At 41.7% G+C, this 23263-nt stretch overlaps 3 protein-coding genes across 7 annotated transcripts; all 3 read right to left on the minus strand.

The window, feature by feature from the left end:
* Positions 1 to 1413: 1413 nt before the first annotated feature.
* LOC116194378 (pathogenesis-related protein 1-like) lies at positions 1414 to 2186 on the minus strand. Its single transcript, XM_031523191.1, has one exon. It carries the CDS (start codon positions 2104 to 2106, stop codon positions 1618 to 1620), a length of 489 nt encoding a protein of 162 aa, XP_031379051.1. The 5' UTR covers positions 2107 to 2186; the 3' UTR covers positions 1414 to 1617.
* A 2872-nt stretch (positions 2187 to 5058) lies between these two features.
* LOC116193974 (TMV resistance protein N-like) lies at positions 5059 to 11678 on the minus strand. Its single transcript, XM_031522712.1, has 5 exons — positions 11164 to 11678; positions 10544 to 10615; positions 7858 to 8953; positions 7444 to 7731; positions 5059 to 7329 (listed from the first exon to the last, which is right to left on the minus strand). Exons 1-5 carry the CDS (start codon positions 11676 to 11678, stop codon positions 5071 to 5073), a joined length of 4230 nt encoding a protein of 1409 aa, XP_031378572.1. The 3' UTR covers positions 5059 to 5070.
* A 2202-nt stretch (positions 11679 to 13880) lies between these two features.
* Positions 13881 to 22222, minus strand: LOC116196583 (disease resistance protein RPP4-like). 5 transcript variants are annotated; one of them, XR_004154855.1, is made up of 6 exons: positions 21990 to 22222; positions 20760 to 21855; positions 19001 to 19288; positions 14995 to 18905; positions 14758 to 14903; positions 13881 to 14242 (listed from the first exon to the last, which is right to left on the minus strand). XR_004154855.1 is itself a non-coding variant. In XM_031526377.1 (4 exons), exons 1-4 carry the CDS (start codon positions 22082 to 22084, stop codon positions 16257 to 16259), a joined length of 4128 nt encoding a protein of 1375 aa, XP_031382237.1. In that variant the 5' UTR covers positions 22085 to 22222; the 3' UTR covers positions 13881 to 16256. The 5 variants fall into 5 exon arrangements, 1 of the variants encoding a protein (XP_031382237.1); XR_004154853.1 differs by having other exon boundaries at positions 13881 to 14253; XR_004154854.1 differs by having other exon boundaries at positions 13881 to 14253; positions 14691 to 14903.
* Positions 22223 to 23263: the final 1041 nt, after the last annotated feature.

Here is a 23263-nt window from a genome sequence, read left to right on the forward strand (position 1 = left end):
TGTAGGCATCACTAGTGCCTTGCACCCAGAAATTTCTGGTATGTTTAGTGATTCCAATCCCGAGAGGGCAGGAATCTCTTGAAGTTGTTCACAATACCACAGCTTCCGTTGTTGTAACTTAAGCAATGATGATAGATCCGGTAAGACCTCTACCGCCCCACATTGATAAATGTGTATCATCTCTACAGATGCCAATCCCATGAGTGCAGGAATCTCCGAAGTTGTTGGCAATATGCTAACTTCAGTTGTTTTAAAATACACAATGAAGATAGTGCCGGCAACTTGCTTACTGCCCCGCAGTTGGAAATGTCTAGTATCTCCAACAATGCCAATCCTGTGAGTGCACGAATCTCTCGAAGTCATTTGCAATAAGCAGCTTCAGCTGTTCCAACTTAATCAATGATGATAGATCTGGTAACATCGCGATTGCCTCACAGCAACGAATGTCAAGTATCTTTAGTGATGACAATCATGTGAGTTCGGGAATCTGTTCAAGGAGATCGCAGTTGTGCAACTTTAGTTGCTGTAACTCAAGCAATGGCAATAGATCTGGCAACATCTGTATTCAGGGGCTGTAAATGTCTAGCATCTCTAGCAATGCTAATTTACTAATTGCATGAATATCTGCAATAGGTCCCCTTGTTTCCAGCTTTAGTGACTTTAAATCCCGGAGTGAAGATAAATCTGGCAATGCCTATATTCCTCTGGACCATGAAAAGTTCAACATTTCCAACAATACCAATTTGTCAATCCCGGTAATGTTTCGTGGGTCCACCTCAATGGAAAGCCTTCTCATCAATTTTAGGCCCGAGAGATCACATAGCATTGCCAACGACATGCAACCATTGATTGATTAACTTCTCAATGTACGCAAGCTACTCAAGCCTTGAATCTCAATCAGAGATGTACAATCTTTCACTGTTTATGTGTAGAATCCCCTTCAAATTCGACATGGGCAGTGTTTTGAACTTACCTTCCACTGACAAGTAAGATAAAGATAGTAGATGCTCAAGGCCATCCAAATTTACCTTCAAATTCGACATGATTCTTCTATTTTTTTTTTAGTATTAACCTTGGTGTTTGCAAGCCCAATTGGATCCTGATTAATCCAGTAGAGCCGAGTCGGCCCAGTAAGTAGTAAGGCTCTCATAGCGTGGATTTTTTTCATTCACAAGACTCGAACTCGAGACATTGCTTAAGGAGAACAAGCACCAAACCATTTGAACTAACTTATATTGGTTCTCAATTTTCTTTAAAGAAATAAATTTAGAAAAGGAGAAGAAAAATGAAAAACAAAAACAAAAGAAGATTTTTTTTTTAAAGTAAACATGCCCTTAAGTTCTCTCATTTCCGATTTCATTAATCCATGACTTGAACTTGGGCAAATCAATGCTAGTTCCGACTCAAGTTCCCTTCCCCGGCATTAATTTCTACTTGAAATTATAGGAATCTGACAAATTCTGCTGTATGGCGGAATTTCTCTTGCTTAAGACAATTCTATTGTTTCATAGAACTTATTACATTGCACATACATATAGTTACATCGTATATGTAATATGAATGTACGTGCGACGTTATTTAGTATCAAAAGGCCACGACAAATGGCGCCGAGCATTCTTAGTAAGGTTTCTGCCCGACGATGTTTCCACGAGGGTCATAACTGCAGACGATGAACGTTCCTCCGCTGTTGCACCTGACCTTGGCACAGCCCAGCCGGACAGACTTGCCCCAAACCACCTGGGTGTAGTGCCCGCAGACCTTGCCCGGAGCGCAGGTGTTGGAGTTGTAGTTGTAGTTGGCCTTCTCGTCCACCCACATTTTCACTGCAGCCGTGCCCGACATGTCGCCGCTGCTCCAGGCCAGATTCTCGCCATAGGGCCCACCAGAGTGGACCATCTTGCAGTCCCCAATGTGCTTGTTGGCGTAGTTACGGGCGTAGGTGGCGAGCTTGTCGTCCCACGCCATCGGCCTGACCCCGACCTGCCTCCGTGCCGCGTTGTGGGCATTGAGATAGTCCTGTGGTGAGTTCTGGGCGTGGGAGGGGCAGACCAGGGCCAAACATAGCAAAGAAGCAATGGCAAAACAAAGGAAGTGAGAGACTCCCATTGTTGTTGTCTTCTCTTTTTCTTCTACGAATGCAAAGGATAAGATGAAGTATGGAATTTGATTTTGATGCAAGTAAGGTTGATGCTCAATGGGGTATTCATATAGGGTTTGAGGGGTTGAATTTTCTTTGGTCTGAGGAGGCATAAGCTATTGATTTTCCAAGGATTATAATGATAGTGAAATTGACATTTAGAAAAAGACTATTCTAAAACAATGTGGTGAGGCTTTAACGGCTCAAAATCACATGAAATCCTTTGAAACAATCTTTTGTATGTGGTTTCAACTCGTGTGAGAAAGTAGATATTTTTTCAATATCTTTTTAGTAAACTTTTTTGAATCAGGATTTAAATTTAATTTCGTCCAAGGCTCGTTCCTAAACAAGATTATTATATGATAAGGAATGTCTTTTTGCAAGAGAAATATAAAAGGGAAAAAAAACCGAGAGATTTTCTTGCAGTGTATGGATTTTGAAATCTAATGGACGTACAAGTAGAATTTCCATGCTACATTCATCCTAGTTCCGCTAGATGGCTAGTGGCTTGAAACTGTTCCAAATTCCATAGCCACCACCATAGACGATATGATTGACTGGAATTTTTTTTTCGGTTATATGATTGACTGGAAATTTGAATTCATCAAACGTTGATTGAGGAGCTAATTGTGTTATCTAAAAGGATAAGATTGTTGAAAAATCAGAGAAGAAAGTTCTACCATCGTGTAACCTTGTCCATAGATGATATTCCCATGTTACTAGGGAACAAAATTTTTGGCCTTCCAGAGCTTCCGGATAATAATGTCAGGGCGTTGTTCGTGCTTTGATCTTGATTGATGAGCTGATTAACTATAAAATGCTGTGACAAGACGCTGAACTAACGTGGAATGACTGGCAAAAGTAAAAATGTATACGTAAATTTACATGGACACTCAGGAACAGAGGGAAACAACGGCCGGCAGGGCAGCTGAGAATTCACTATATGAGTTAAACCGTGAGAGTATAACCTAAAAATGTTACTCATAGACATGACCCCAAGATTAGACAAGCCAATGCGCTTTTCGTTTGCTCTCAGACATAGAAAATATATGCCGTAATCAGTGGGTCAAGTTCTTGGGTATATTGGTCAGCAGGCCTAGTGCAAAACGTTTGAGACATGATTAATTGGGTTGCCTTTGCTCCAAGGCAAATCTGCAGCAGCTCAGGAGACTTGAAGGCCTATCTCTTGCTGTATGGTGAGAAGATTCCTCTTTTATGTCATGTCCACAAGGAGAACTGCCATTTACACTTCGATATGGAAGTTGTGGCATCTGTCGAACAAAGATGTCATGACCCAAGAGAAAATTCACAAGATCATTTGCTAGTGAATTCTGCTGTCAAATAATGCTTCTGAGTGAAAGGATCCAGATTCCTTACAGATAAGAGGAAATTTCCTGAGAAAACCGGTGTCTTGCTAATTTAACTCCTTGCTTTGCTGCGAACTTGATTCTATCTTCTCTCCCACCTTCTGGAGAAGAATTTCAATCAGACCAGGAACTTGAGGGAAAAAAATTTCTCTCAAAAAACTTGTCAGTGTGCAAAACCCTCCTGGGTATTAAATCCTCGAATTTTATAGTTCCCCGGGAAATAGACATGCTCACAGTTTCATCATTATGCCAACAACTACTGACGTAATACCATTTTAAGGCATCAGAGAGAAAGCAAAACCAGAAGATTATATCCTACAATGCAAAACCGGAAGATTAAATCCTCGATTTTTTTTTCTCCGGGAAATAGACATGCTCACAGTTCCATCATTATGCCAACAACTACTGCAGTAATACCATTTTAAGGCATCAGGGAGAAAGCAAAACCGGAAGATTATATCCTACAATGCAAAAGCGGTGCTTCCACTTCCCTTAGCTGTCATGCTGATCAAGATCTGAAAGCTGTGAACTGCGAGTAAAATACTTATAATTCAAGTCTTACCGTATCACTTGTAGCAGAGGAGACTCAGCAGGCGACTCAGCTGATCATCACTAGAGCCAATAATAGATTTCCTGTTGATTGCAGATAAAGGAAATTAATACAGTGATGAAGATGAAATTTTGAATGGCGGTATAATTGAATACCTTCTTGAACATTCAATATGTTCCTGCCAATTTATCCTTGTGCAATCCGCACATGCTTCGTGTTATATGTCCATGAGGGAAATGCATTTCCAAGAAGATCTGTTTTAAAAAAGAAGTTATGAGAACGACAACAGAGGAAAAACAGAAAAGTTCTGTCACAGCAAGATAGTGCCTTACATGAAGCATTACCTTTCTTGGATCTAAATAACTCTGTTAATGCTTCCCCGTGAGAACAATCTGACTGGATGTCTGTGCGGACACACTAGAACTAATCGTCCACCTATAGTTCTAGGAAATAACTGTCGTGCATTTGAAGTTCTTCCAAATAATGTAGATTCGATAAATCCGGCAACTCTGTCATTGCTGCACACCGAACAATACTAAGTGATTCCAATGATGCCAATCTTATGAGCCCTGGAATCTCTACAAGTAGCTGACAACCAGATAAGTTTAGTTCTCTTAATCTCTGTAACTTTGACAGATCTGGCAGCTCCTCCAGTGCTTCACACAAAGAAAGGTCGAGTGCCTCCAAACATACCAGCTCCCCGAGTCCCGGAATTCCTACAAGGCATCGGCAACCAGAGAGTTTCAATTCTCTTAAATTCTGCAGCTTAGAAAGATCTGGCTCCTTCATTGCTCCACACCAGGAAGCATCAAGTACTTCCAACAATACCAACTTTGTAAGTCCTGGAATCTCTACAAGATGTTGGCAACCACGCAGTCTTAATTCTCTTAACTTCTGCAGATTTGACAGACCTGCTACCTCTTTCATTGCTTTGCATCGGGAGATGTTGAGTACCTCCAGAGATGACAAGTTACCAAGTCCTTGAATCTCCAAAAGGTCTTTGCAACCTGCTACTTTTAACTCATTAAGTTGCATAGTGATGACAGATTAGGCAACTGCACAATTCCTGGGCAAAAAGATATGATTAGAACCTTCAATGATGCCAATTCAGAGAGTCCCGGAATATTTTCTTCCCGTCCACGATTTGTCCACTCAGGCATCACTAGCGCCTGGCACATAGAAACTTCAAGTATCTCTAGTGATGTCAATCCTGTGAGACCAGGAATATGTTGAAGTTGTTCACAATAGCGCAACTTCAGTTGTTGTAACTTACGCAACGACGATAGATCAGGTAGCACTTCTATTGCCCCACATCGATAAATGTCTAGTAATTCCAACGATGCCATTCCCGTCAATGGAGGGATCTTTTTAAGTTGTTTGCAGTCTCGCACCTTCAGTTGTTCTAACTTACTCAATGAGGACAAATTTGGTAACAACTTTATTTTCCCACACCCTTGAATATGCAGTATCTGCAGCGATGCCAGTCCAATAAGTCGAGGGATCTGTAGAATTTTCTTGCAACAGTGCAGCTTCAATTGTTCCAACTTACTCAACGATGATAGATTCGGTAACATCACTACTGCCTCGCACTTATAAATGTCTAGTATCTCCATTGATGACAATCCTGTGAGTTCAGGAATCTGTTTAAGTTGCTGGCATTCATGCAACTTTAGTTGTTTTAACTCGAGCAATGGTGATAGATCCGGCAACATCTGTATTCTGGAGCTAGAAATGTCTATTATCTCTAGCGATGCCAATTCCCTTATTGCATGAATAAATGCAGTAGGTTCCATTCCCCCCAGCTTTAGTGACTTTAACTTCCTGAGTGAAGACAAATCTGGTAATGTCTCCATTCCTTTGTACCCTGAAATGTTCAACATCTCCAACAATTTTAGGCCTGAGAGATCAGTTAACATTGGCAACGATGTACAATCACTGATCGATAAACTTCTCAGCATACGCAAGCTACTGAAGCCTTGAATTTCAATCAGATTTCTACATTGCCTAACTGTTATGTGTAGAATCCCCTTCAACTCTGACAAATCTGGCAGTCTTTTGAACTTACACCCATCCACCGACAAGTAAGATAAAGATGTTAGATTCTTGAGGGCATTCAGGTTAGCTAATGGACCGCTTACCCGCAATGTTCTCAGAGATACTATATCCTTCAGTCCTGGAATTTCCACGATCCTGGGGCAGTTCGTTAGAGATAAGCTCGACAACTTTCCCAAGTTTGATAGATTTGGTAGACTTTCAAGTGAAGAAAGGCCTGAAAGTCGCAAGCAACGAAGGCTTGATGGGAGTAGAGGATGGGACTGAATACCTGGACAGTCTCCAATAGAAAGTTCTTTAAGCCGAGAAAGGCCACCAATATTCTCAGGAATTTCGGTGAGCCTAATACATCCTAAAATCTCCAATTGCTTCAAATTAATGAAGCTTGATAAAGTCAGGAATGCACTCCCAGGAGATCGGCAAGTGACTTTGAGATTGACTAAGCTGAAAGGAAGCTCAGGGAGAGTCCTTAGGAGCACGCAACTTCTCAAATCAAGTGTTTGGAGATGAAAGAGCCCATGGATGCTTGATGGGATTTCAGTAACACCAGTGTGGTCTAGCCTTAAAATTCTTAGAGAAGGCAGGCTATCGAGTTCGAATGGAATTGATCCAGCCAAGCTTTGACAATGAGAGGCATTTAGTACTTCTAGCTTATGTAACTTCCCGAGAAAACAAGGGAGAGTCCTCACTGGACTGTGACTTATATCAAGCATTCGCAAATTGATCAAGTTTCCAACGGAATAAGGTAAGTGCCAAACACTTGTATGTGATAAGTTCAGCTCTTCCAGTGACTGCAACTCTCCAATGGATGATGGAATATCTCTCAATGACCGACAATGATTCAGCAACAACCGCTGCAGTTTCTTCAAGCATTCTATTGACTCAGGAATTCGAGTAAGCGATTTGCACCATTTGGCACTGAGAGTTTTAAGACATGCCATACCTGTAGATGCTGGTATTTCTTGGATAAGTGTTCCATCGACGACAAGCTCGGTCAATGATGTCAAAGAACCCAATTCTTCAGGCAACCTCTCAAGGCTGCAGCAATTCTTCAGACTTAGGGACTCAAGAGTTGTAAGATACCCGACTGAGTGGTGAACCACAGCTAATGCATAGCAATCGTCAAGTATTAATCTCTTGATAGGTGGGAATGAGGAAAACTGAGGAGTTCCTGTTAGTTGACGGCAACCCGTGAGATTAACAACTTCCAGCTTCTTGAGAACCTAATGAAAAAGAAAGCAGGAATGGGACGAACATGTTGAACTTGCAGTCCAGTAAATGAAGTAACGCTAAAAAAAAAAAAAAGGAACAAAAGAGGAAAGCGCAATTTCTGAGACCTGAACTGAGCTCCATCCACTCCAGTCAGTAGTAACGACGCTTTTTGACAGGTTGAGGACAACCAAGTTCCTTAGATGTAAATCAGAGGGTATATTTAACGGGGTATGCCCGTGCCAACTTAGCCATTTTAATCGATGTAAGCGTCTTTGAAAGTTCCCCTCGAGATTACAGTCACCTAGCTCAAGGCAAAGAAGCTTTGTTAACTTCTCAAACGTCTGACCCCTGAAACGTGTCTCTGCCTCCTCCAACCCATGATCTATGCGGATGGCTTTCACCTTTGATGTTCCCTGCTCAATAAGCAATTGGAATGAAACAAAGAGAAACGAATATGAGTATTGAAGTCAAAGAAACCAAGAAGCGCAGTCCTTCTTGCTGAATATAATATTTATTGGTGAGCCGAAGTTATATCTTACCTCTTCATATTCCAGTACTTCGATAGCATCTTCATGGCGCCATAGCCTGCTCCGCTCTCCTGGTTCGCCATAGTTTTCCTGATGGACAATTTCCCTGCCGAGATCCTTAATTTGATCATGCATCCACACCTCCTTATCATCTCCAATTTTAACCATGGACTTCTGACATAAGTCTTGAAGTGTACTTGCTGGTGAAAATCCACACGCTTTCCACATGAGAACAAGTACCCTATAATCCGTTCCAGCATAAAGACATGCAATGTCAAGAAATATTTCCCGTTCATCGTGATTTAATGCGTCAAAGCTGATCCTCAATCTATCTTGGACGCTTGGTTCTTTTCTCAACCGGTCTAATGCCTCTCGCCAAACATCTTCCTGTAATTTGGCAGATAGATAAGAACCTATGACCTCAATAGCTAGAGGAAGTCCTCCAGTTGCCTTTGCAATTTGCCAAGACAGATCAGCAAACTCAGAAATTGGAAAATTCTGCCTGAATGCATGCTTGCAAAATAGTAGGAAAGCATCGTCCTGATTCAGTTCTGTGACTCTATAGATTCGATCTCCTCGAGATTCGTCCAGAACATTTAAATTTCTGGTTGTAACAATGATCCTACTTCCTGGAGCGTAGTAATAAAGATCTGATAACAGGTTGCTGAGTTGTTCGCTCCGATCGACATCGTCTAGAAGAATGAGCACCTTTTTGTTGTGAAGCCTGCCTTTGAGCATGCTTTTTCCTCTATCGACATTGGGAATTTCTTTGTGTTTTTGCCTTAATATATCAAAGACTAACTGTCTCTGCAAGGACTCCGTGCCATTCGGTTGCAATGATTTTTCTCTGATATCACTGAGGAAGCTACAATGTTCAAATTGATCCATGAGTTGGTTACAAACAAACTTTGCAACTGCTGTCTTCCCAACTCCACCCATTCCGCAAATCCCGACAATTCTTACATCTTCTATTCCCATGTCTAACAAGTCCATAACTTCGTCCACGTGATCATCGAGTCCAACTAAATGGTCAGCCACATCAAGACGGGGTTTATTCAATTGTTTCCAGACCTCTGAAACTATCTCTTGTACTAACTCCCCTTGAGATCTGGAAAACAAGGATGATGTTCTTGTCGGAGATTGCTCGAGTTCAAGAAGTAATGGCAGAGTGTTTTCAAGTTTAAATAAAGAGAAAACTGTCAATTTGATCCCAAATATTTAGGGTGGCCGACAATTTGATCCTCAATGTTTCAAAACCAACAAGTCAATCCTGGTACTTTCCTTACTCAATATAGTCTAGACGTCAGCACTTCGTGACGGTAGCCTGATGTGGCTACTTACGTCGACAAACCCCATTAATGAAAAGCATTAAAAAAAAATAAAAACGATGCCACGGGCAGGAAACAGCTGAGAATTCCTCCCCACAGCTGCGGCGAGCTCCCATCTTGATTTCAGGGGACTCGACAAAGCTCCCTCCGTAATCGAGAGAATTACCTCGTCGGGCAACATGGCCCGGCACAATTTTTCTAAGGAATGAAGACATACTGAAATAGACCCCTCAATCTGGTCCCCTCTCCCCGTCTCGTTCTAAAAAAACAGAACGAGAAGGAGAGAGCGGAGTTTAGATCGAGGGTTCCACTCGGACCACTGCCCTCCCAGGATAGGTTGCCGGAGGCTACGAAGGGCCTCCGACAGCCTTGCTGGGAGGGCTTGCTAGCCTTCAATATGGTCTTCCATCTCTTTCTGTTCCAAAAAAATGAATTTTAACTTTTTCCCTAATTTGAAAACAAACGGACGCTCGTTTTCAATTTTTTTTTTTCAACTTTTTCAGTAATGGTGATAGTCCATCTAAGCAGTCATGTAATGCCCCGAATTTCTATTTTGGACGGTAAATGAAATAAGAATATGTTTTCAGATTTTAAAAGTATTTATTGCCATTTAATATTTTGGGTTATTAAGAGGACATTTACTGTCAAAATTTATTCCTAATTGATTTATTGTTTCTCATTTTGTTTTAAGTATCATAAATGGTCATAAATGTTTGGAAAACTTCCCGTGCATATATTTGGGATTTACTGAAATTGGAATAAACTTGTTGCATAATTATCAAGTCATTAATTTCCATAAAAATCTCAATTGAGATTTGTTTTTCTCCTAATATAATTCTCCTTGTAACTGCCAATTGCAATTAGTCTCTTTTAAATGGATTCTGCTTACTATTGCTTCGGTCAAAGGAGATTAGAATAAAATAAATATCCTAAGTTCCTCCAATTATCTCTCTCATTAATTACCGAACAATTAATCCATTTCAATTTATCTGATTTGGGTAAGAAAATCTATTCCTATTAATGCGTTTTCCTCTTACACCGGAGCGTCTCATTTAATCCATTTCATTATCTGGTCTTCTTCTTTATTCTTCCATAGAAAACAGAGAGAGAGAGAGAGAGAGAGAGAGAGTTTGAGAGGATGTTTAAGAAAGCTTCGGTCGAGTCTGTTTGATTTGTTTAAGCACGGGATATTCAGGCAATTCTTGCAAGATGAGTATTCTATCCTAATCTAGTATTTTTGTAATGCTTATATCTGATATTTTATAAAATCAATTGTCATGGCCATGTCAATTTTCGAGTCAAGCAATGCAGTTTTGATATGATATGAGTTGATTTTGGATATTATGATTATGATATGTGAATGTATTGACCGAGTTTTCGGGAGAATAATGAACCATATGACGCCCTTAGTCAGTATTGATCTGTAAGGGGAAAGGACTACACTGGGTCAAAAGAGGTCGCCAGGTGTGGAGCCGTTATTGTTATTAGGAAGTTGAGAAGGGGTTAGGCAGGATCTAAGATCCAAATGTATATATGTTTATTGTTTCTTTGAGAGATTAAAAACATGTGTGGACTCAGCTAGTTTAGGCGTATATTAGTCACTGGACAGTCGAGCTCAATCCATTCCAAATTTCATATTTTTCAAGTTAAGTTCTCTTCGGGGGCTAGTATTGAAGATCTCAGTGCGCAGCTGATTTCTTCTGTTTTATCATTGATGTCCTGTAAAAAATCGTGTCTTATTGTATTATTTGTATATTTTATGGATTTATTGAATTATAAGGATATTTTAAGTCTCTTTAGAATCTCCGAGTTTTATCGTTTGGACTGATTTGAGTAACGGAATTGAAGTACGAGGATTGACTTATCGGCTTTTAAACATCTGGGACCAAAATGTTTAGCCGCCCCAAAAATTTAAGACCAAGTTGATATAAAAAGTAGTCCGCAGAAAGAAAAGAAGCATGGGAAGGAAAGTCCAGATAAGAAGGATTACCAGTTGGGAACTGTTAGATCCCATCCCTTCAACTTCCCGAGAGCCGAAAGAGCGCTTCTCCACTCTTTCACGGTATCTGAGGAATAATTCTTCGTATGGTCCGAGAAGGCCAGACCATAATCATCTCCCGTCTGGTACTGCACTTGATTCGGCGTGACATCGTAGAAAACCGGCAGTATCACCTGCTCTGTTGCTTCCATGCACTTGACCATCTGCACGGCCTCCTCAAGGCACCATTTGCTACGAGCATAACCTCTAGAGAAGATAGGAATGGAGATTTTCGACTGCGTCATTGCTTTGAGGAGCTTGGAGCCAATCGCTTCCCCTTTGCGGAGCTCTTCATCGTCCCTGAAGACACGGATGCCTGCATTTTTGAGAACATTGTACAGGTGATCAGTGAATGTTGCTCGCGTATCCGGTCCCCTGAAGCTTAAGAATACTTCGTAGTCGTATCCTGTAGGAACTGGGATGGAGGCAGAGGATGAGGAGCTACTGGGAGCGCGATAATAGGCCATTGTATCCTCTCGTGGATGAAGCAGGGAAACTCAAATCAAAATACTTAATAATAGCATGACCATAAAATTTCTATAAAACTTTTTGAGTTCTACAACCCCAAGCACACGCAATGGAGCCGTAGACAATCAAGTGAAATCAAATACGCCAATAGACGAAAGCGATATCAGATAAAGCATTCCAATGTCAATAAATTTTACCTGCTTACTTTTGGAGTCAATCATAAAGTGGTTGCCGCTCGGGTTTAGAATCCTAGGAACTTGTCAGTCGCTTTCTACTTTTCCCGGTTGAACCAGTCAATCTGCCGGTTGAAGCACGTCGGGCCGCGCATCCGGGAATTACCGGCGGCCTTGTTGACTTCATTTGGCAAAAATGTCAATTGAATAGAATTCCAATTCATTATGCTGGACGATGACACGAAGCTGCTCGACCAGAAATAGCAAATGGAAAGAGGAGGAGAGAGAAAGTCGAGCCGGTTCGTGCAAGGCTGGGAAGCCCATTGGGCTTAGACACGAAAATACAGCTGTATTGGCTAAAGCCCATTGGGCCTAACTGCGAAAGCTGAGAAGCTGTGTGTGCCTATAATGGAACTTGTTCACGTGCAAACTCAGTTCTCCCCGGCCCACCTTTATCTCTCTATAAGCAAATTGATTAATTTACTTCATCAATTTCATCGTAATTCCGCTAGTGCCTTAAAGTTTTTCCAAAATTCATACACACCGCCGTTGATACGGCACGCGTGGTCTCTGCATAAAAAAAAAAAAAAAAGATTGAATGGAACTTTGAAATTCATGAAAATATTGATCAAGGAATTAAAGGTGTTATCTTGAAGGATGAGATTGTTGAATAATCGGAGAAGAAAGGTCCCCCATCAAGAAACTATTGGCAGAAACAGATTTTTTTGATCTCCTAATAATGTTGGTGCGTTTTGTCATTATTGTATCTTTAGATTTGACGGGCTAATTTTAATATGCTGCGACAAGACGCTGATTGAACAAGAAATAAATAGCGGAAGTAAAAGTGAACACATGGATTTACGTGGAAAAACCCTCTAGAACAGAGGGAAACAACCACGGGCAGGTATTATATGGATCGAATCATCATGGGAGTATAATCAGATATGTCACTTACAACCCGACCGTCAATAGCCGAGCCAATATGCTCTCCATTTCCTCTCAGCAAAAGAGAAAAATAAGACGGTCATTATTCCTCGCCGTGCCATTTACTGCTAGCTCTTCAGGTTGAACGGGTTGAGGTCTTGGCATTGTAGGTCCAGTGGCTTAATGCAATAATAAAACATAATTTGTCGGGTTTCTTTGGCTGCAAGGTAAATCTGTTGCCCTCCAGGAGATTTAAAGACCTATCCCCAGTACGATGAGCATATTCCTCTGGTATGTCCATGTCCACAAGAAACCGCCGTGGCTGTGGTATCTATCTGCTGAACAAACAAGTCATTAGCACGAGCACAAGGAGGAAGCAATCAGCACTACTTGCACTCCTTCCTTTGCTGTGAGCCTGTGACTGCGATGCTATCCGCTCTCCAACCTTCCACAGAAGAGAATTCTCGTCAGATCAGGCAAAATTTGAGAGGAGAAAAAAAAAAAAAGCTTTTCACGAAAAACAGTTTGCCCGGGTGCAGGACCTTCTGTAGATCACATTCTTGTAATTCCTTTCTTCCGGGGAATAGACATGTCCTCAGCTTGGGACTCTTAGGCAATATCATTTGAACGCCTCGGAGAGCAACCGATAGGTCAATTTCCACAATGTGCTTTGCCACTTCCACTCCGTAATCTGTAAGGCAAAAATATAGATATGAAAGCTGTTGTATGTGAATACAACACTTGAATGTCAAATTAATGAACAGTAGAATGCAGTCTCTATTAAAACCGACGAACATAATTTGGAGAATTCACCATGGAGCAGAATTTCAAATTGGTGAAAAGTCATACATAATCTGCAGCCGACGAAGTTATATTTCTTGATGGTGAGAGATTTGCTTCAAGAGGGCAGTAACTCGGATTTTGAGAGAAAGCTGTGCTTTCTATAGTTGAAGACATGGAGAATGGTCTTCACTGAGATGCCATGGCCCCGTGCTGGACTAGTGTCATCAAGGTGGATTCGAAAGACAAAGGTCTCAGATAAGGAGTTACGGAGGAAGCCTTAAGAATGCAAGCAGGATAGATAGCAGACAAGTAAGATTGATCTTGAACAGAAAATACGGATCTTCTATAGTGTAGTATAAGCGTATGGATGATTTTAGGACCTGTTGTTGACGAGAGGTGTCTGGAACAAACCAGATACAGGTACAAGTTGTCCTGTTTATTTCCAGTTGCCTTTGTGAATTCTGGTTCATTTGGCTTTTACATTTGCTAGGATAAAGAATATGTTGATTCCACTGTCCTGCTATTTCACAATTGCTTACATAGAATACGCTTCACGACTCTGACTGTTATCAGAGCAGCACCAAAGCGATCCCTGCTTCCTCTCCGGCAGATTGCCAGTTTTAGCACGAGCAATTATAACTCTGACTGGCCTGTTTTGGCCAGCATCAACATCTGCTGGCTATCTGCAAATTCCCTGCATCGATTTAGAACAACTATGCAAATAAGAAGCCAGTCGACCAAAAGAGCTAGCTAGACCTAAGGCTTGCTAACAAGCAACGGACGTGAATTTACATCAAGCAGTGCTTTTGGTAGAAGTAGGCTAGCAGCTGATACCTAAAACAGCTTTCACTCAGATTTGATTTTCAGAGTGGTGGTGAGAACCATTCACGAAAATGATACATGTATTCAGGACTGCTGAGGACCTGAACTATGCTGCAATAATGAAAAACGGTATTTGCGTTCTCTTACGTGTAACCTAAATTTTCTAAATTTGTTCCTTCATCAAACTTCCATTAGGCAGTGAACAACACATTTCCTGTGGTGACTGTAACATAGTCAGATACTAAACAATGAAGCTATCAAAAACTTCTTTCCAGATCAGGTTGCTTTTTTCTTTATGCTAAGACTAACCTGTGAGAATGGTGATAATGTACAACTTATCGTGAGATGTGAAAATGGATGAAAGAGAGAACTGAACTCATCAATAGACACGGGATGCCTCGTTTCAGCTCCTGCTTCACTCAGACGCCATTCTGTTTCTGCTTAGGCCTTGCTATGTTATAAAGTCGAGAGTTGAGACCTCACAATATACTGGCATCCATTTGGCAGGGGACAACATAGTTTCTGTAAGAGACATGGTTATTTACTAAACAGTGAAAAATATCAAAAACTTCTTTCCAGATCAGACTGTCGTTTTCGTTAAGGTAATACTAACCTGTGATAATGGCGATCATACACAACTCATCGTGAGATCTGAAAATGGATGATAAAGAGAAGTGCCCTCATCAATAGACACAGGATGCCTCGCCCCTTCTGAGGCCAGCCCATAACCCAAGGAATTACATACAATATTTATCTTTGATTGATCTCGCTAATCTTATCTACTTAATCAGAAATAATTATCTCAACGCTTCTTGTAGAAAATGATCTGGCTAGACATCTGAGCAGATGCAATAGAATTTGAATTTCCACATAATGTAGAAAAAACATCCCCTCATAATCACGTGTGACTTTTTCGTTTTACTTATAGAGATTGTTGCTGAAAATTGAGTATCTATATATAGCCCTGCAACGTGAAGTTAACACAATCTTTGTCTAAATAAAATCAATCATATTGCTCCTGCCTAAATAACTCACTCATGAAAGGAGCCTTATTTATTTATACGGGAAAAACTAACAAATTTAGGGTGGGCAAGAACAATTTGAACTCGTGTACTCATAGCAAGAAGGGTGAATTTTCAGCTGTGTGATAAGAAGAGCTGACAATGGTGGAGAGTAATGCCTACCCACTGTCAGGCATGTATTTTCATTGCAGCACACCAAGCAACGCCGAGTGATTCCGATGTTGCCAATTGCAGGAGTCTAAAAGAAGTTGACAGTTACACAATCTCAGTTCTCTTAAATCTCTGCAGCATCACAGATTTTGGTGGCCCCATTATTGCTTCAGACCAGGAAAGATAGAATACGTCCAAGAAACCAACTCCCCTAGTCTTTGAACTCAAGCAAGACGTTGGCAATTGAGAGTTGCAGTTTCTTAGCTTCTGTTAGTGTAGAAAGATCTGATAGCTCCTCTATTGCTTCACACTGGGGAGCCATTGATTACTTTCTTCGCAGCCAGCTTCACGGGTCCTGAAATCTCTACAGGACTTTGGCAACCATGCTGTCTTGATTCTCTTAACTTCTGCAGATTTGGCAAAAATGCCAGCTCTTTCATTGCTCCGCACCACAGGACATGGAGTACTTCCATTGGATATGTACTTTTCCCTCCCTCTGAAAGTAATATGCCGATTGTCCTCTGACCCTCTCACGCCATGTCATTGTTCCCAAATTGACATGCCGTGCCACTTCCCCTACTTTTGGGCACAAGCTTTTTGGAGGGACCAACACTCTTCTATTGGCCATCCACAGTTTGGTTTCACAGAAGCCTGTGAACCAAAATTGTCCATTGCACGCCTAGTATATCCCTTGGTTCCAATACTAATAGGTCTGTAGTCTGCCCCGGTCGGCCCCCCCAATGACCTCACATCTAGATGATACTTCTGGTAAAATCTCTATCGCCTCACACCCATGAATGATTAATAACTTCAACAATGCCAATCCTGTGAGTTCAGGGATTTGTCGAAGTCGCTTGCAGCAAGCCAGATTCAGTTTGTCTAACTTACACAACGATGATATATCTGGTAACATCTCTATGGCCCCACATCCGGAAATGTCAAGTATCTTCAATGATGCCAATCCTGTGAGCTCAGGTATTCGTCCAAGTCGTTCGTTGTTAGCCAGACTTAGTTGTTCTAACTTACGCAATGAGGATAGATCCGGCAACATCTCTATCCCTACACACTTACGAATCTCTAGTATCTCCAATGATCTCAATCCAGTGAGTTCAGGTATCTGGCCAAGTCGTCCGCAGCTAGCCAGAGCAAGTTTTTTTAACTTTTGCAACGATGATAGTTCTGGTAACATCTCTATCGCGTTGCAACCATGAACCTCAAGCATCTCCAATGACGTCAATCCCGTCAGTTCAGGTATCTGGCCAAGTCGTTCGCAGCCGGCCAGCGCAAGTTTTTTTAACTTTTGCAAGGATGATAGTTCTGGTAACATCTCTATCGCGTAGCAATCCTGAACCACAAGCGTCTCCAATGATGTCAATCCCGTAAGTTCAAGTATCTGGCCAAGTTGTCCGCAGCAAGCCAGCTCAAGGTTTTTTAACTTTTGCAACGATGATAGTTTTGGTAACATCTCTATCGCATTGCAACTCTGAACCCTAAGCGTCTCCAATGATGTCAATCTCGTAAGTTCAGGTATCCGGCCAAGTCCTCTGCAGTAAACCAGCACAAGTTCTTTTAACTTTTGACACGATGATAGTTCTGGTAACATCTCTATCGCACCGCAACCACGAACCTTAAGCGTCTCCAACGATGTTAATCCCGTAAGTTCAGGTATCTGGCCAAGTCGTCCGCAGCCAGCCAGCGCAAGTTCTTTTAACTTTTGCAACGATGATAGTTCTGGTAACATCTCTATCGCGTCGCAACAATGAACCTTAAGCGTCTCCAATGATGTCAATCCCGTAAGTTCAGATATCTGAAGTCGTTCGCAGCGAGCCAGCACAAGTTTTTTTAACTTTTGCAGCGATGATAGTTCTCGTAACATCTCTATCGTGTCGCAACCATGAACCTCAAGCGTCTCCAATGATGTCAATCCCGTAAGTTCAAGTATCTCGAAGATATGTCCCTGGCCAAGTCGTCCGCAGCGAGCCAGCAGAAGTTCTTTTAACAATTTGCAGTCCCTGATCGATAAAGTTCTCAATGTGTGCAAGCTACTCAGGGCCTGAATTTCTACCAGATTATCACAGCTTCTCACTGTTATGTCTCGAATCCACTTCAATTCCGACAAATTTGGCAATCTTTTGCACTCCCAGCCTTCCACCCACAAGTAAGATAAAGCCGATAGACTCCCAAGGCCATCCAAATTAGCTAAAGGACTCTTGACCGTTAACTTTTTCAGTGATATCATTTTTTTCAACCCTGGAATTTTTACAATCCTGCGGCAATCCCATAGTAAGAATGTGGACAGCTTTTTCAACTTTGATAAATTCGGTAATCTTACAAGCGAAGAAAGGTGTGAGAGCTGCAAACCACGGAGACTTGATGGAAGTTGAGGGAGTAATTTAAGTCCTGGATAATCTCCAATTGAAAGTCCTTTAAGCTGAGAAAGGGCACCAATCTCTTGTGGAATTTGGGTGACATTATAACATTGAACAATCTCCAACTGATTTAGGTTAACCAAACCTGCTAAATTCGCGAGTACAGTCACTGGAGTTGGACATGTGACTTTGAGATTGACCAGGCTGAAAGGAAGCTCAGGGAGAGTCCGCAGTTTGGTGCACCTCTTGAAATCAAGAGTTTGGAGATGAGAGAGCCCATGGATACTCAACGGGAGTTCATCTACATTCGTATAGCCTAACCCCAAGACTCTTAGAAAGGTTGGGCATTTGAGTTCGAACGGAACTGCTCCAGCCAACCTTCGGCAGTGGGAGGCATTTAGTACTTCTAGCTTTTGTAACTTCCAGAGAGAATGAGGGAAACTCCTCACTGAACTGTGACTTATATCGAGCACTCGCAACTTGCTCAAGTATCCAACAGAATCAGGCAAGTGCCGAACACTTGTGTGTGATAAGTTCAGCTCTTCTAGCGACTGCAACTCTCCAATGGACGATGGGATTTCTCTTAGTGACCCACAATGATTCAAAAACAAGTGCTGCAATTCCTTCAAGCATTCTATCGAAGCAGGGATCAAAGTAAGTGACCTGCACCATTTGGCACTGAGAATTTTAAGAGATGCCATACCTGCTGACATAGGTATTTCTTGTACTAGTGTTCCATCAACGACAAGCTCAGCCAATGATGACAGAGAACCCAACTCTTCAGGCAGCTGCTCGAGGCTGCAGCAGTTCTTCAGACTCAGGGACTCAAGACTGGTAAGATGCCCAATTGATTGGTGAACCGCAACTAATGCATGGCAACCGTCAAGTATTAATTTTCTGATAGGTGGAAATGAGAAAAAATGAGGAGTTCCTGTTAATTCTTGGCAACCCGTGAGATTAACAACTTCCAGCTTCTTGAGAACCTGATGCAAAAGAGACCATGAATGGATGAAGCAATAAAAACTTGCAGTCCAGTACGTGAAGTAAGAAAAGAAATGGTCAATACAATTTGTGAGACCTGAACTGAGCTCCATCCAATCCAGTCCCTTCTAATGGCGCTTTTCGACAGGTCAAGGACAACCAAGTTCTTTAAATGTAAATCAGAGGGTATATTCAACAGCGTATGCCCGTGCCAACTTAGCCATTTTAATCTCTGTAGGCGCCCTTGAAAGTGTTCCTGGAAATTAGAGTTGCCTAGTTCAAGGAAAAGAAGCCTCGTTAACTTCTCAAATGCCTCACCCCTGAAACGTGTCTCTGCCTCCTTCAACCCGTGATGTACGCAGATGGCTTTCACCTTTGATGTTCCCTGCTCAATAAGCAATTGCAATGAAACAAAGAGAAATAATCATGATAATTGAAGTAAAAAAAAAAAAATGTCCGCATAGCTGACAAAGATGACAAAGTGGAAGTTTTCCATGAACCAAGGCATGTGAGAGCTTCAGCTTTAGGGGTTCAAAGAGCTGTTCAAATGGTTCAGGGAATAGGAAGTCGAGGAAAAATAGAAGGAAGTTCGGGGGGAAAGAGTCCCCCTCTCACAATGGAATAAGGTGGGTATAATGAGGAATATATGGCTTATTCTTACTTGTGCAGGATACTTATGGGTGGCCTGGGTGCACTGTTACCTTTTGAGAGGTCAATATTTTTGGACAGTTAAGGTCCCTAGTGACTGCTCTTGGAGTTGGAGGAAGATACTTCAGCTCAGGGATCACATGAGGCCTTTGATCAGTTACAAGCTTGGGGCAGGTAGTAATGTATTCTTTTGGCATGATGCATGGCTTCCCGTTGGCCCTCCGATTAGATATTGTACGAATGATCTTTGCTTGTTTCCCCTCAATTCCTCGGGATTCTAAGGTAGTTGCAGTGTATAGAAGGGGGCAATGGCATTGGCCTAGGACTTCGAACTCTCAAAGAGCTTATATTATGGACATGGCAGCAAGAATATCCACCTCTCACAGGGATGCAGTCATATGGAGACCGGATAAAAGGGAAGCTTCACCTCTAAAAGTGCCTGGGAGCACACTCGTGAGAGAAGCTGTAGTGTTGAGTGGTATGGTTCACAGGTCATGTACCTCGGGTGTCTTTTATTTGTGGGCTAGCTTGGATGAACAAACTTGTCACAAGGGATTGGTTACTCAAATGGAATACTTCAGTCCAAGCAAGTCATTGCGAATTTTGTAAGTGACAGCTGGAGACGCGAGAGCACCTTTTCTTTTCCTGAGATGTCACTAAAGGAATATCGAGGAGTGTGCTTGGCAGAGCTGGTATTCATAGGAATGTAGTTGACTGGGCCTCGGAATCAACATGGATCATCTCTCAAAAGGGTAGGACTCTTGATGTTATTATTAAAAAGTTGCGTTGGAGTTACTATGTCTATTATCTGTGGCTAGAGAGGAATAACCGGATCTTTCAAAATAAATCCAAGACAGTAGCAGAGATGGTTAATCAAGTTGTTTTTGCTGTCAAGATGAAGATCATGAGACTACCAAAGCCTCAGTTTAAGCTTTTGAGGTCATCCTTGGCTGGAAATCTAGGAATTGAAGCTTCTATGTTACAATTTTGAGTTTTTATAGTTGTTATTTTGTTGTTTGCTCAGTTGTTGAGCTCTGGTTCTGTGGTGTATTTGGTAAACATCTTTTTTACATATTTTTTGAGTTGAGCAATGTAAGGTTTCAACATGGTTCCCAAAAAAAATAAGGGGGAAAAAAACTAAGAAGCGCAGTCCTTCTTGCTGAATATAATACTTATTGGTGAGCAAGATATGCTTAGTTAAGCTTTACCTCTCCGCATTCCAGTACTTCGATTGCATCTTCATAGCGCCATAGCCTGCTCCGCTCTTCTGGTTCACCATAGTTTTCTTGACGGACGATTTCCCTACCAAGATCCTTAACTTGATCATGCATCCACACCTCCTTATCATCTCCAATTTTAATCAGTGACCTCAGACATAAGTCCTGAAGTGCACTTTCTGGTGAAAATCCACAAGCTTTAAACATGTGAATGAGAACCCTGTTATCCATACCAGCGTAAAGACATGCAATGTCCAGAAATATTTCCCGTTCGTCGTGATTTAATGCATCAAAGCTGATCCTCAATCTATCTTGGACGCTTTGTTCTTTTCTCAACCGGTCTAATGCCTCTCGCCAAATATCTTCCTGTAATTTGGAAGATAGATAAGAACCTAAGACCTCAATAGCTAGAGGAAGTCCTCCAGTTGCCTTTGCAATTTGCCAAGACAGATCAGCAAACTCAGCAATTGGAAAATTCTGCCTGAATGCATGCTTGCAAAATAGTAGGAAAGCATCCTCCTGATTCAGTTCTGTGACTCTATAGATTTGATCTCCTCGAGATTCGTCCAGAACACTTATGTTTCTGGTTGTAACAAGGATCCAACTTCCCGGAGCACAGAAATGAAGATCTGGTAAGAGGTTGCTGAGTTGTTCGCTCCGATCGACATCGTCATAAACAATGAGCACCTTTCTGTAGCGAAGCCTGTCTTTGAGCACGCCTTTTCCTCTATCGACATTGGCAATTTCTTCATGCTTATGCCTTAGTATGTCTAGGACAAGCTGTCTTTGCAAGGACTCCATGCCATTGGGTGGCAATGATTTCTCTCTGATATTACCAAGGAAGCTACAATGTTCAAATTGATCCATGAGTTGGTTATAGACCAACTTCGCAATTGTGGTCTTCCCAACACCACCCATTCCACAAATCCCGACAATTCTTACATCTTCTGTTCCCATGTTTAGCAAGTCCATAACTTCGTCCACGTGATCATCGACTCCAACCAAATGGTCAGACACACCAAGACGGGGTTTATTCAATTGTTTCCAGACTTCTGAAACTCTCTCTTGTACTGACTGCCCTTGATATCTGGAAAACACGGAGCCATTTTCTTGTCAGAGACTCTCCTCGAGTAAAGAATTAACGGCAAAATGTTGTCAAGTTTTGATAAAACTAGCCCATAGAAAGAGGTATGCTAGAGAAGTCCCGATATAAAGGATTACCTGTTGGGAACTGTTAGATCCCATCCCTTCAAATTCCCGAGCACCGAAAGAGCAGTCCTCCACTCTTCCACGGTATCCGAGGAATGATTCTTCATATGGTCAGTGAAGGCCAGAGCGTAATCATTACATCTCCCGTCTGGTGCCGAACTTCATTCGGCGTGACATCATGGAAAACTGGCAGTACCGTTTGCTTTGTTGCTTCCATGCATTTGATCATCTGTGCAGCCTCCTTGAGGCACCACTTGCTCCGAGCATAACCTCTGGAGAAGATGGGAATGGAGATTTTCGACTGTGTGATAGCTTTGAGAAGCTCGGGGCCAATCTCCTCACCTTTGCGGAGCTCTTCATCGTCCCTGAAGACACGGACGCCTGCAGTGTTGAGAGCATGGTACAAGTGATCGGTGAATGTCGTGCGTGTATCCGGTCCCCTGAAGCTCAAGAAAACTTCGTATTCGTATCCTGCCGGAACTGGGATGGAGGAAGAGGATGAGGAGCTGCTAGGAGCGCGACGATCGGCCATTGTATTCTCTTGTAGATGAAGCAGGGAATCACGAAAGGCAGCAGAAAGATATCCTATGGCTTCTCACCAGTCACCAGGATTATTGAACCACTGATGATGGGCTTTCTGGTTCTTGCATAAAGTCCTTCCATGGTTAGTGCATAAAGTCGTGGTCAATGTCATCATGCGGAGAATTAAAAAAAAAAAAAAATCATGCTGAGAATAAATCAAAAGTCTTTCAGAACTGCTTGACCAGAACTAAAAAATGGAAAGAGGACAGAGAAAGTCGAGCGAGTTGGTGCAATCTCATGCCCGTTGGGCTCAGACACGAAAATGAAGCTGTTTACGGATGAAGCCCATTGGGCCGAATTGCTGAGACCGAGAAGTTGGGCCTATTTTGTTAATATTCAGGTGTAAGCTCTTATCTTCCCAACCCAAGGGCTACCTTTTGCTGTCTTTAGAATTAACAAATCAACCAATCCACTTGATTATTTATATTTACCTCTATATCTATATTACAAATTGAAAAAAAGTAAGTAGCTGGTTAACTTTCATTCTGTCAAAAATAACAATTGTTAAAAAAACATAAAGTTTATCAACAATCATTTTTCGGTGAAAAACCTTAACAATGATAAGATTATAAGGAAGTTAAAGATAAATTGATAATTTTTAAATATTTTGTTAATTCACAGTTCACAACTCCTCTCGTTCTCTCTCTCTCCGCCTCCTCTCTCGCCAATTCACATCATTCCCCTTCTATTTTTCTTTTTTTCAA

This window comes from Punica granatum, chromosome 2 (genome assembly GCF_007655135.1).
Source record: "Punica granatum isolate Tunisia-2019 chromosome 2, ASM765513v2, whole genome shotgun sequence".
Taxonomy (NCBI): domain Eukaryota; kingdom Viridiplantae; phylum Streptophyta; class Magnoliopsida; order Myrtales; family Lythraceae; genus Punica; species Punica granatum.

Excerpts from the sequence above, each read along its gene's own strand:
- LOC116194378 (XM_031523191.1), bottom strand. The coding sequence starts at position 2,106 with ATGGGAGTCTCTCACTTCCTTTGTTTTGCCATTGCTTCTTTGCTATGT.
- LOC116193974 (XM_031522712.1), bottom strand. The coding sequence starts at position 11,678 with ATGGCCTATTATCGCGCTCCCAGTAGCTCCTCATCCTCTGCCTCCATC. Across the intron at positions 10,616-11,163 it reads GATCTAACAGTTCCCAACTG|TGTAGTCCTTTCCCCTTACA; the intron begins GTAATCCTTCTT and ends CTTTTGACCCAG. Across the intron at positions 7,330-7,443 it reads GTGGATGGAGCTCAGTTCAG|GTTCTCAAGAAGCTGGAAGT; the intron begins GTCTCAGAAATT and ends CTTTTTCATTAG.
- LOC116196583 (XM_031526377.1), bottom strand. The coding sequence starts at position 22,084 with ATGAAGAATCATTCCTCGGATACCGTGGAAGAGTGGAGGACTGCTCTT. Across the intron at positions 21,856-21,989 it reads GATCTAACAGTTCCCAACAG|ATATCAAGGGCAGTCAGTAC; the intron begins GTAATCCTTTAT and ends CGTGTTTTCCAG. Across the intron at positions 19,289-20,759 it reads AAGTACTGGAATGCGGAGAG|GGAACATCAAAGGTGAAAGC; the intron begins GTAAAGCTTAAC and ends CTTATTGAGCAG.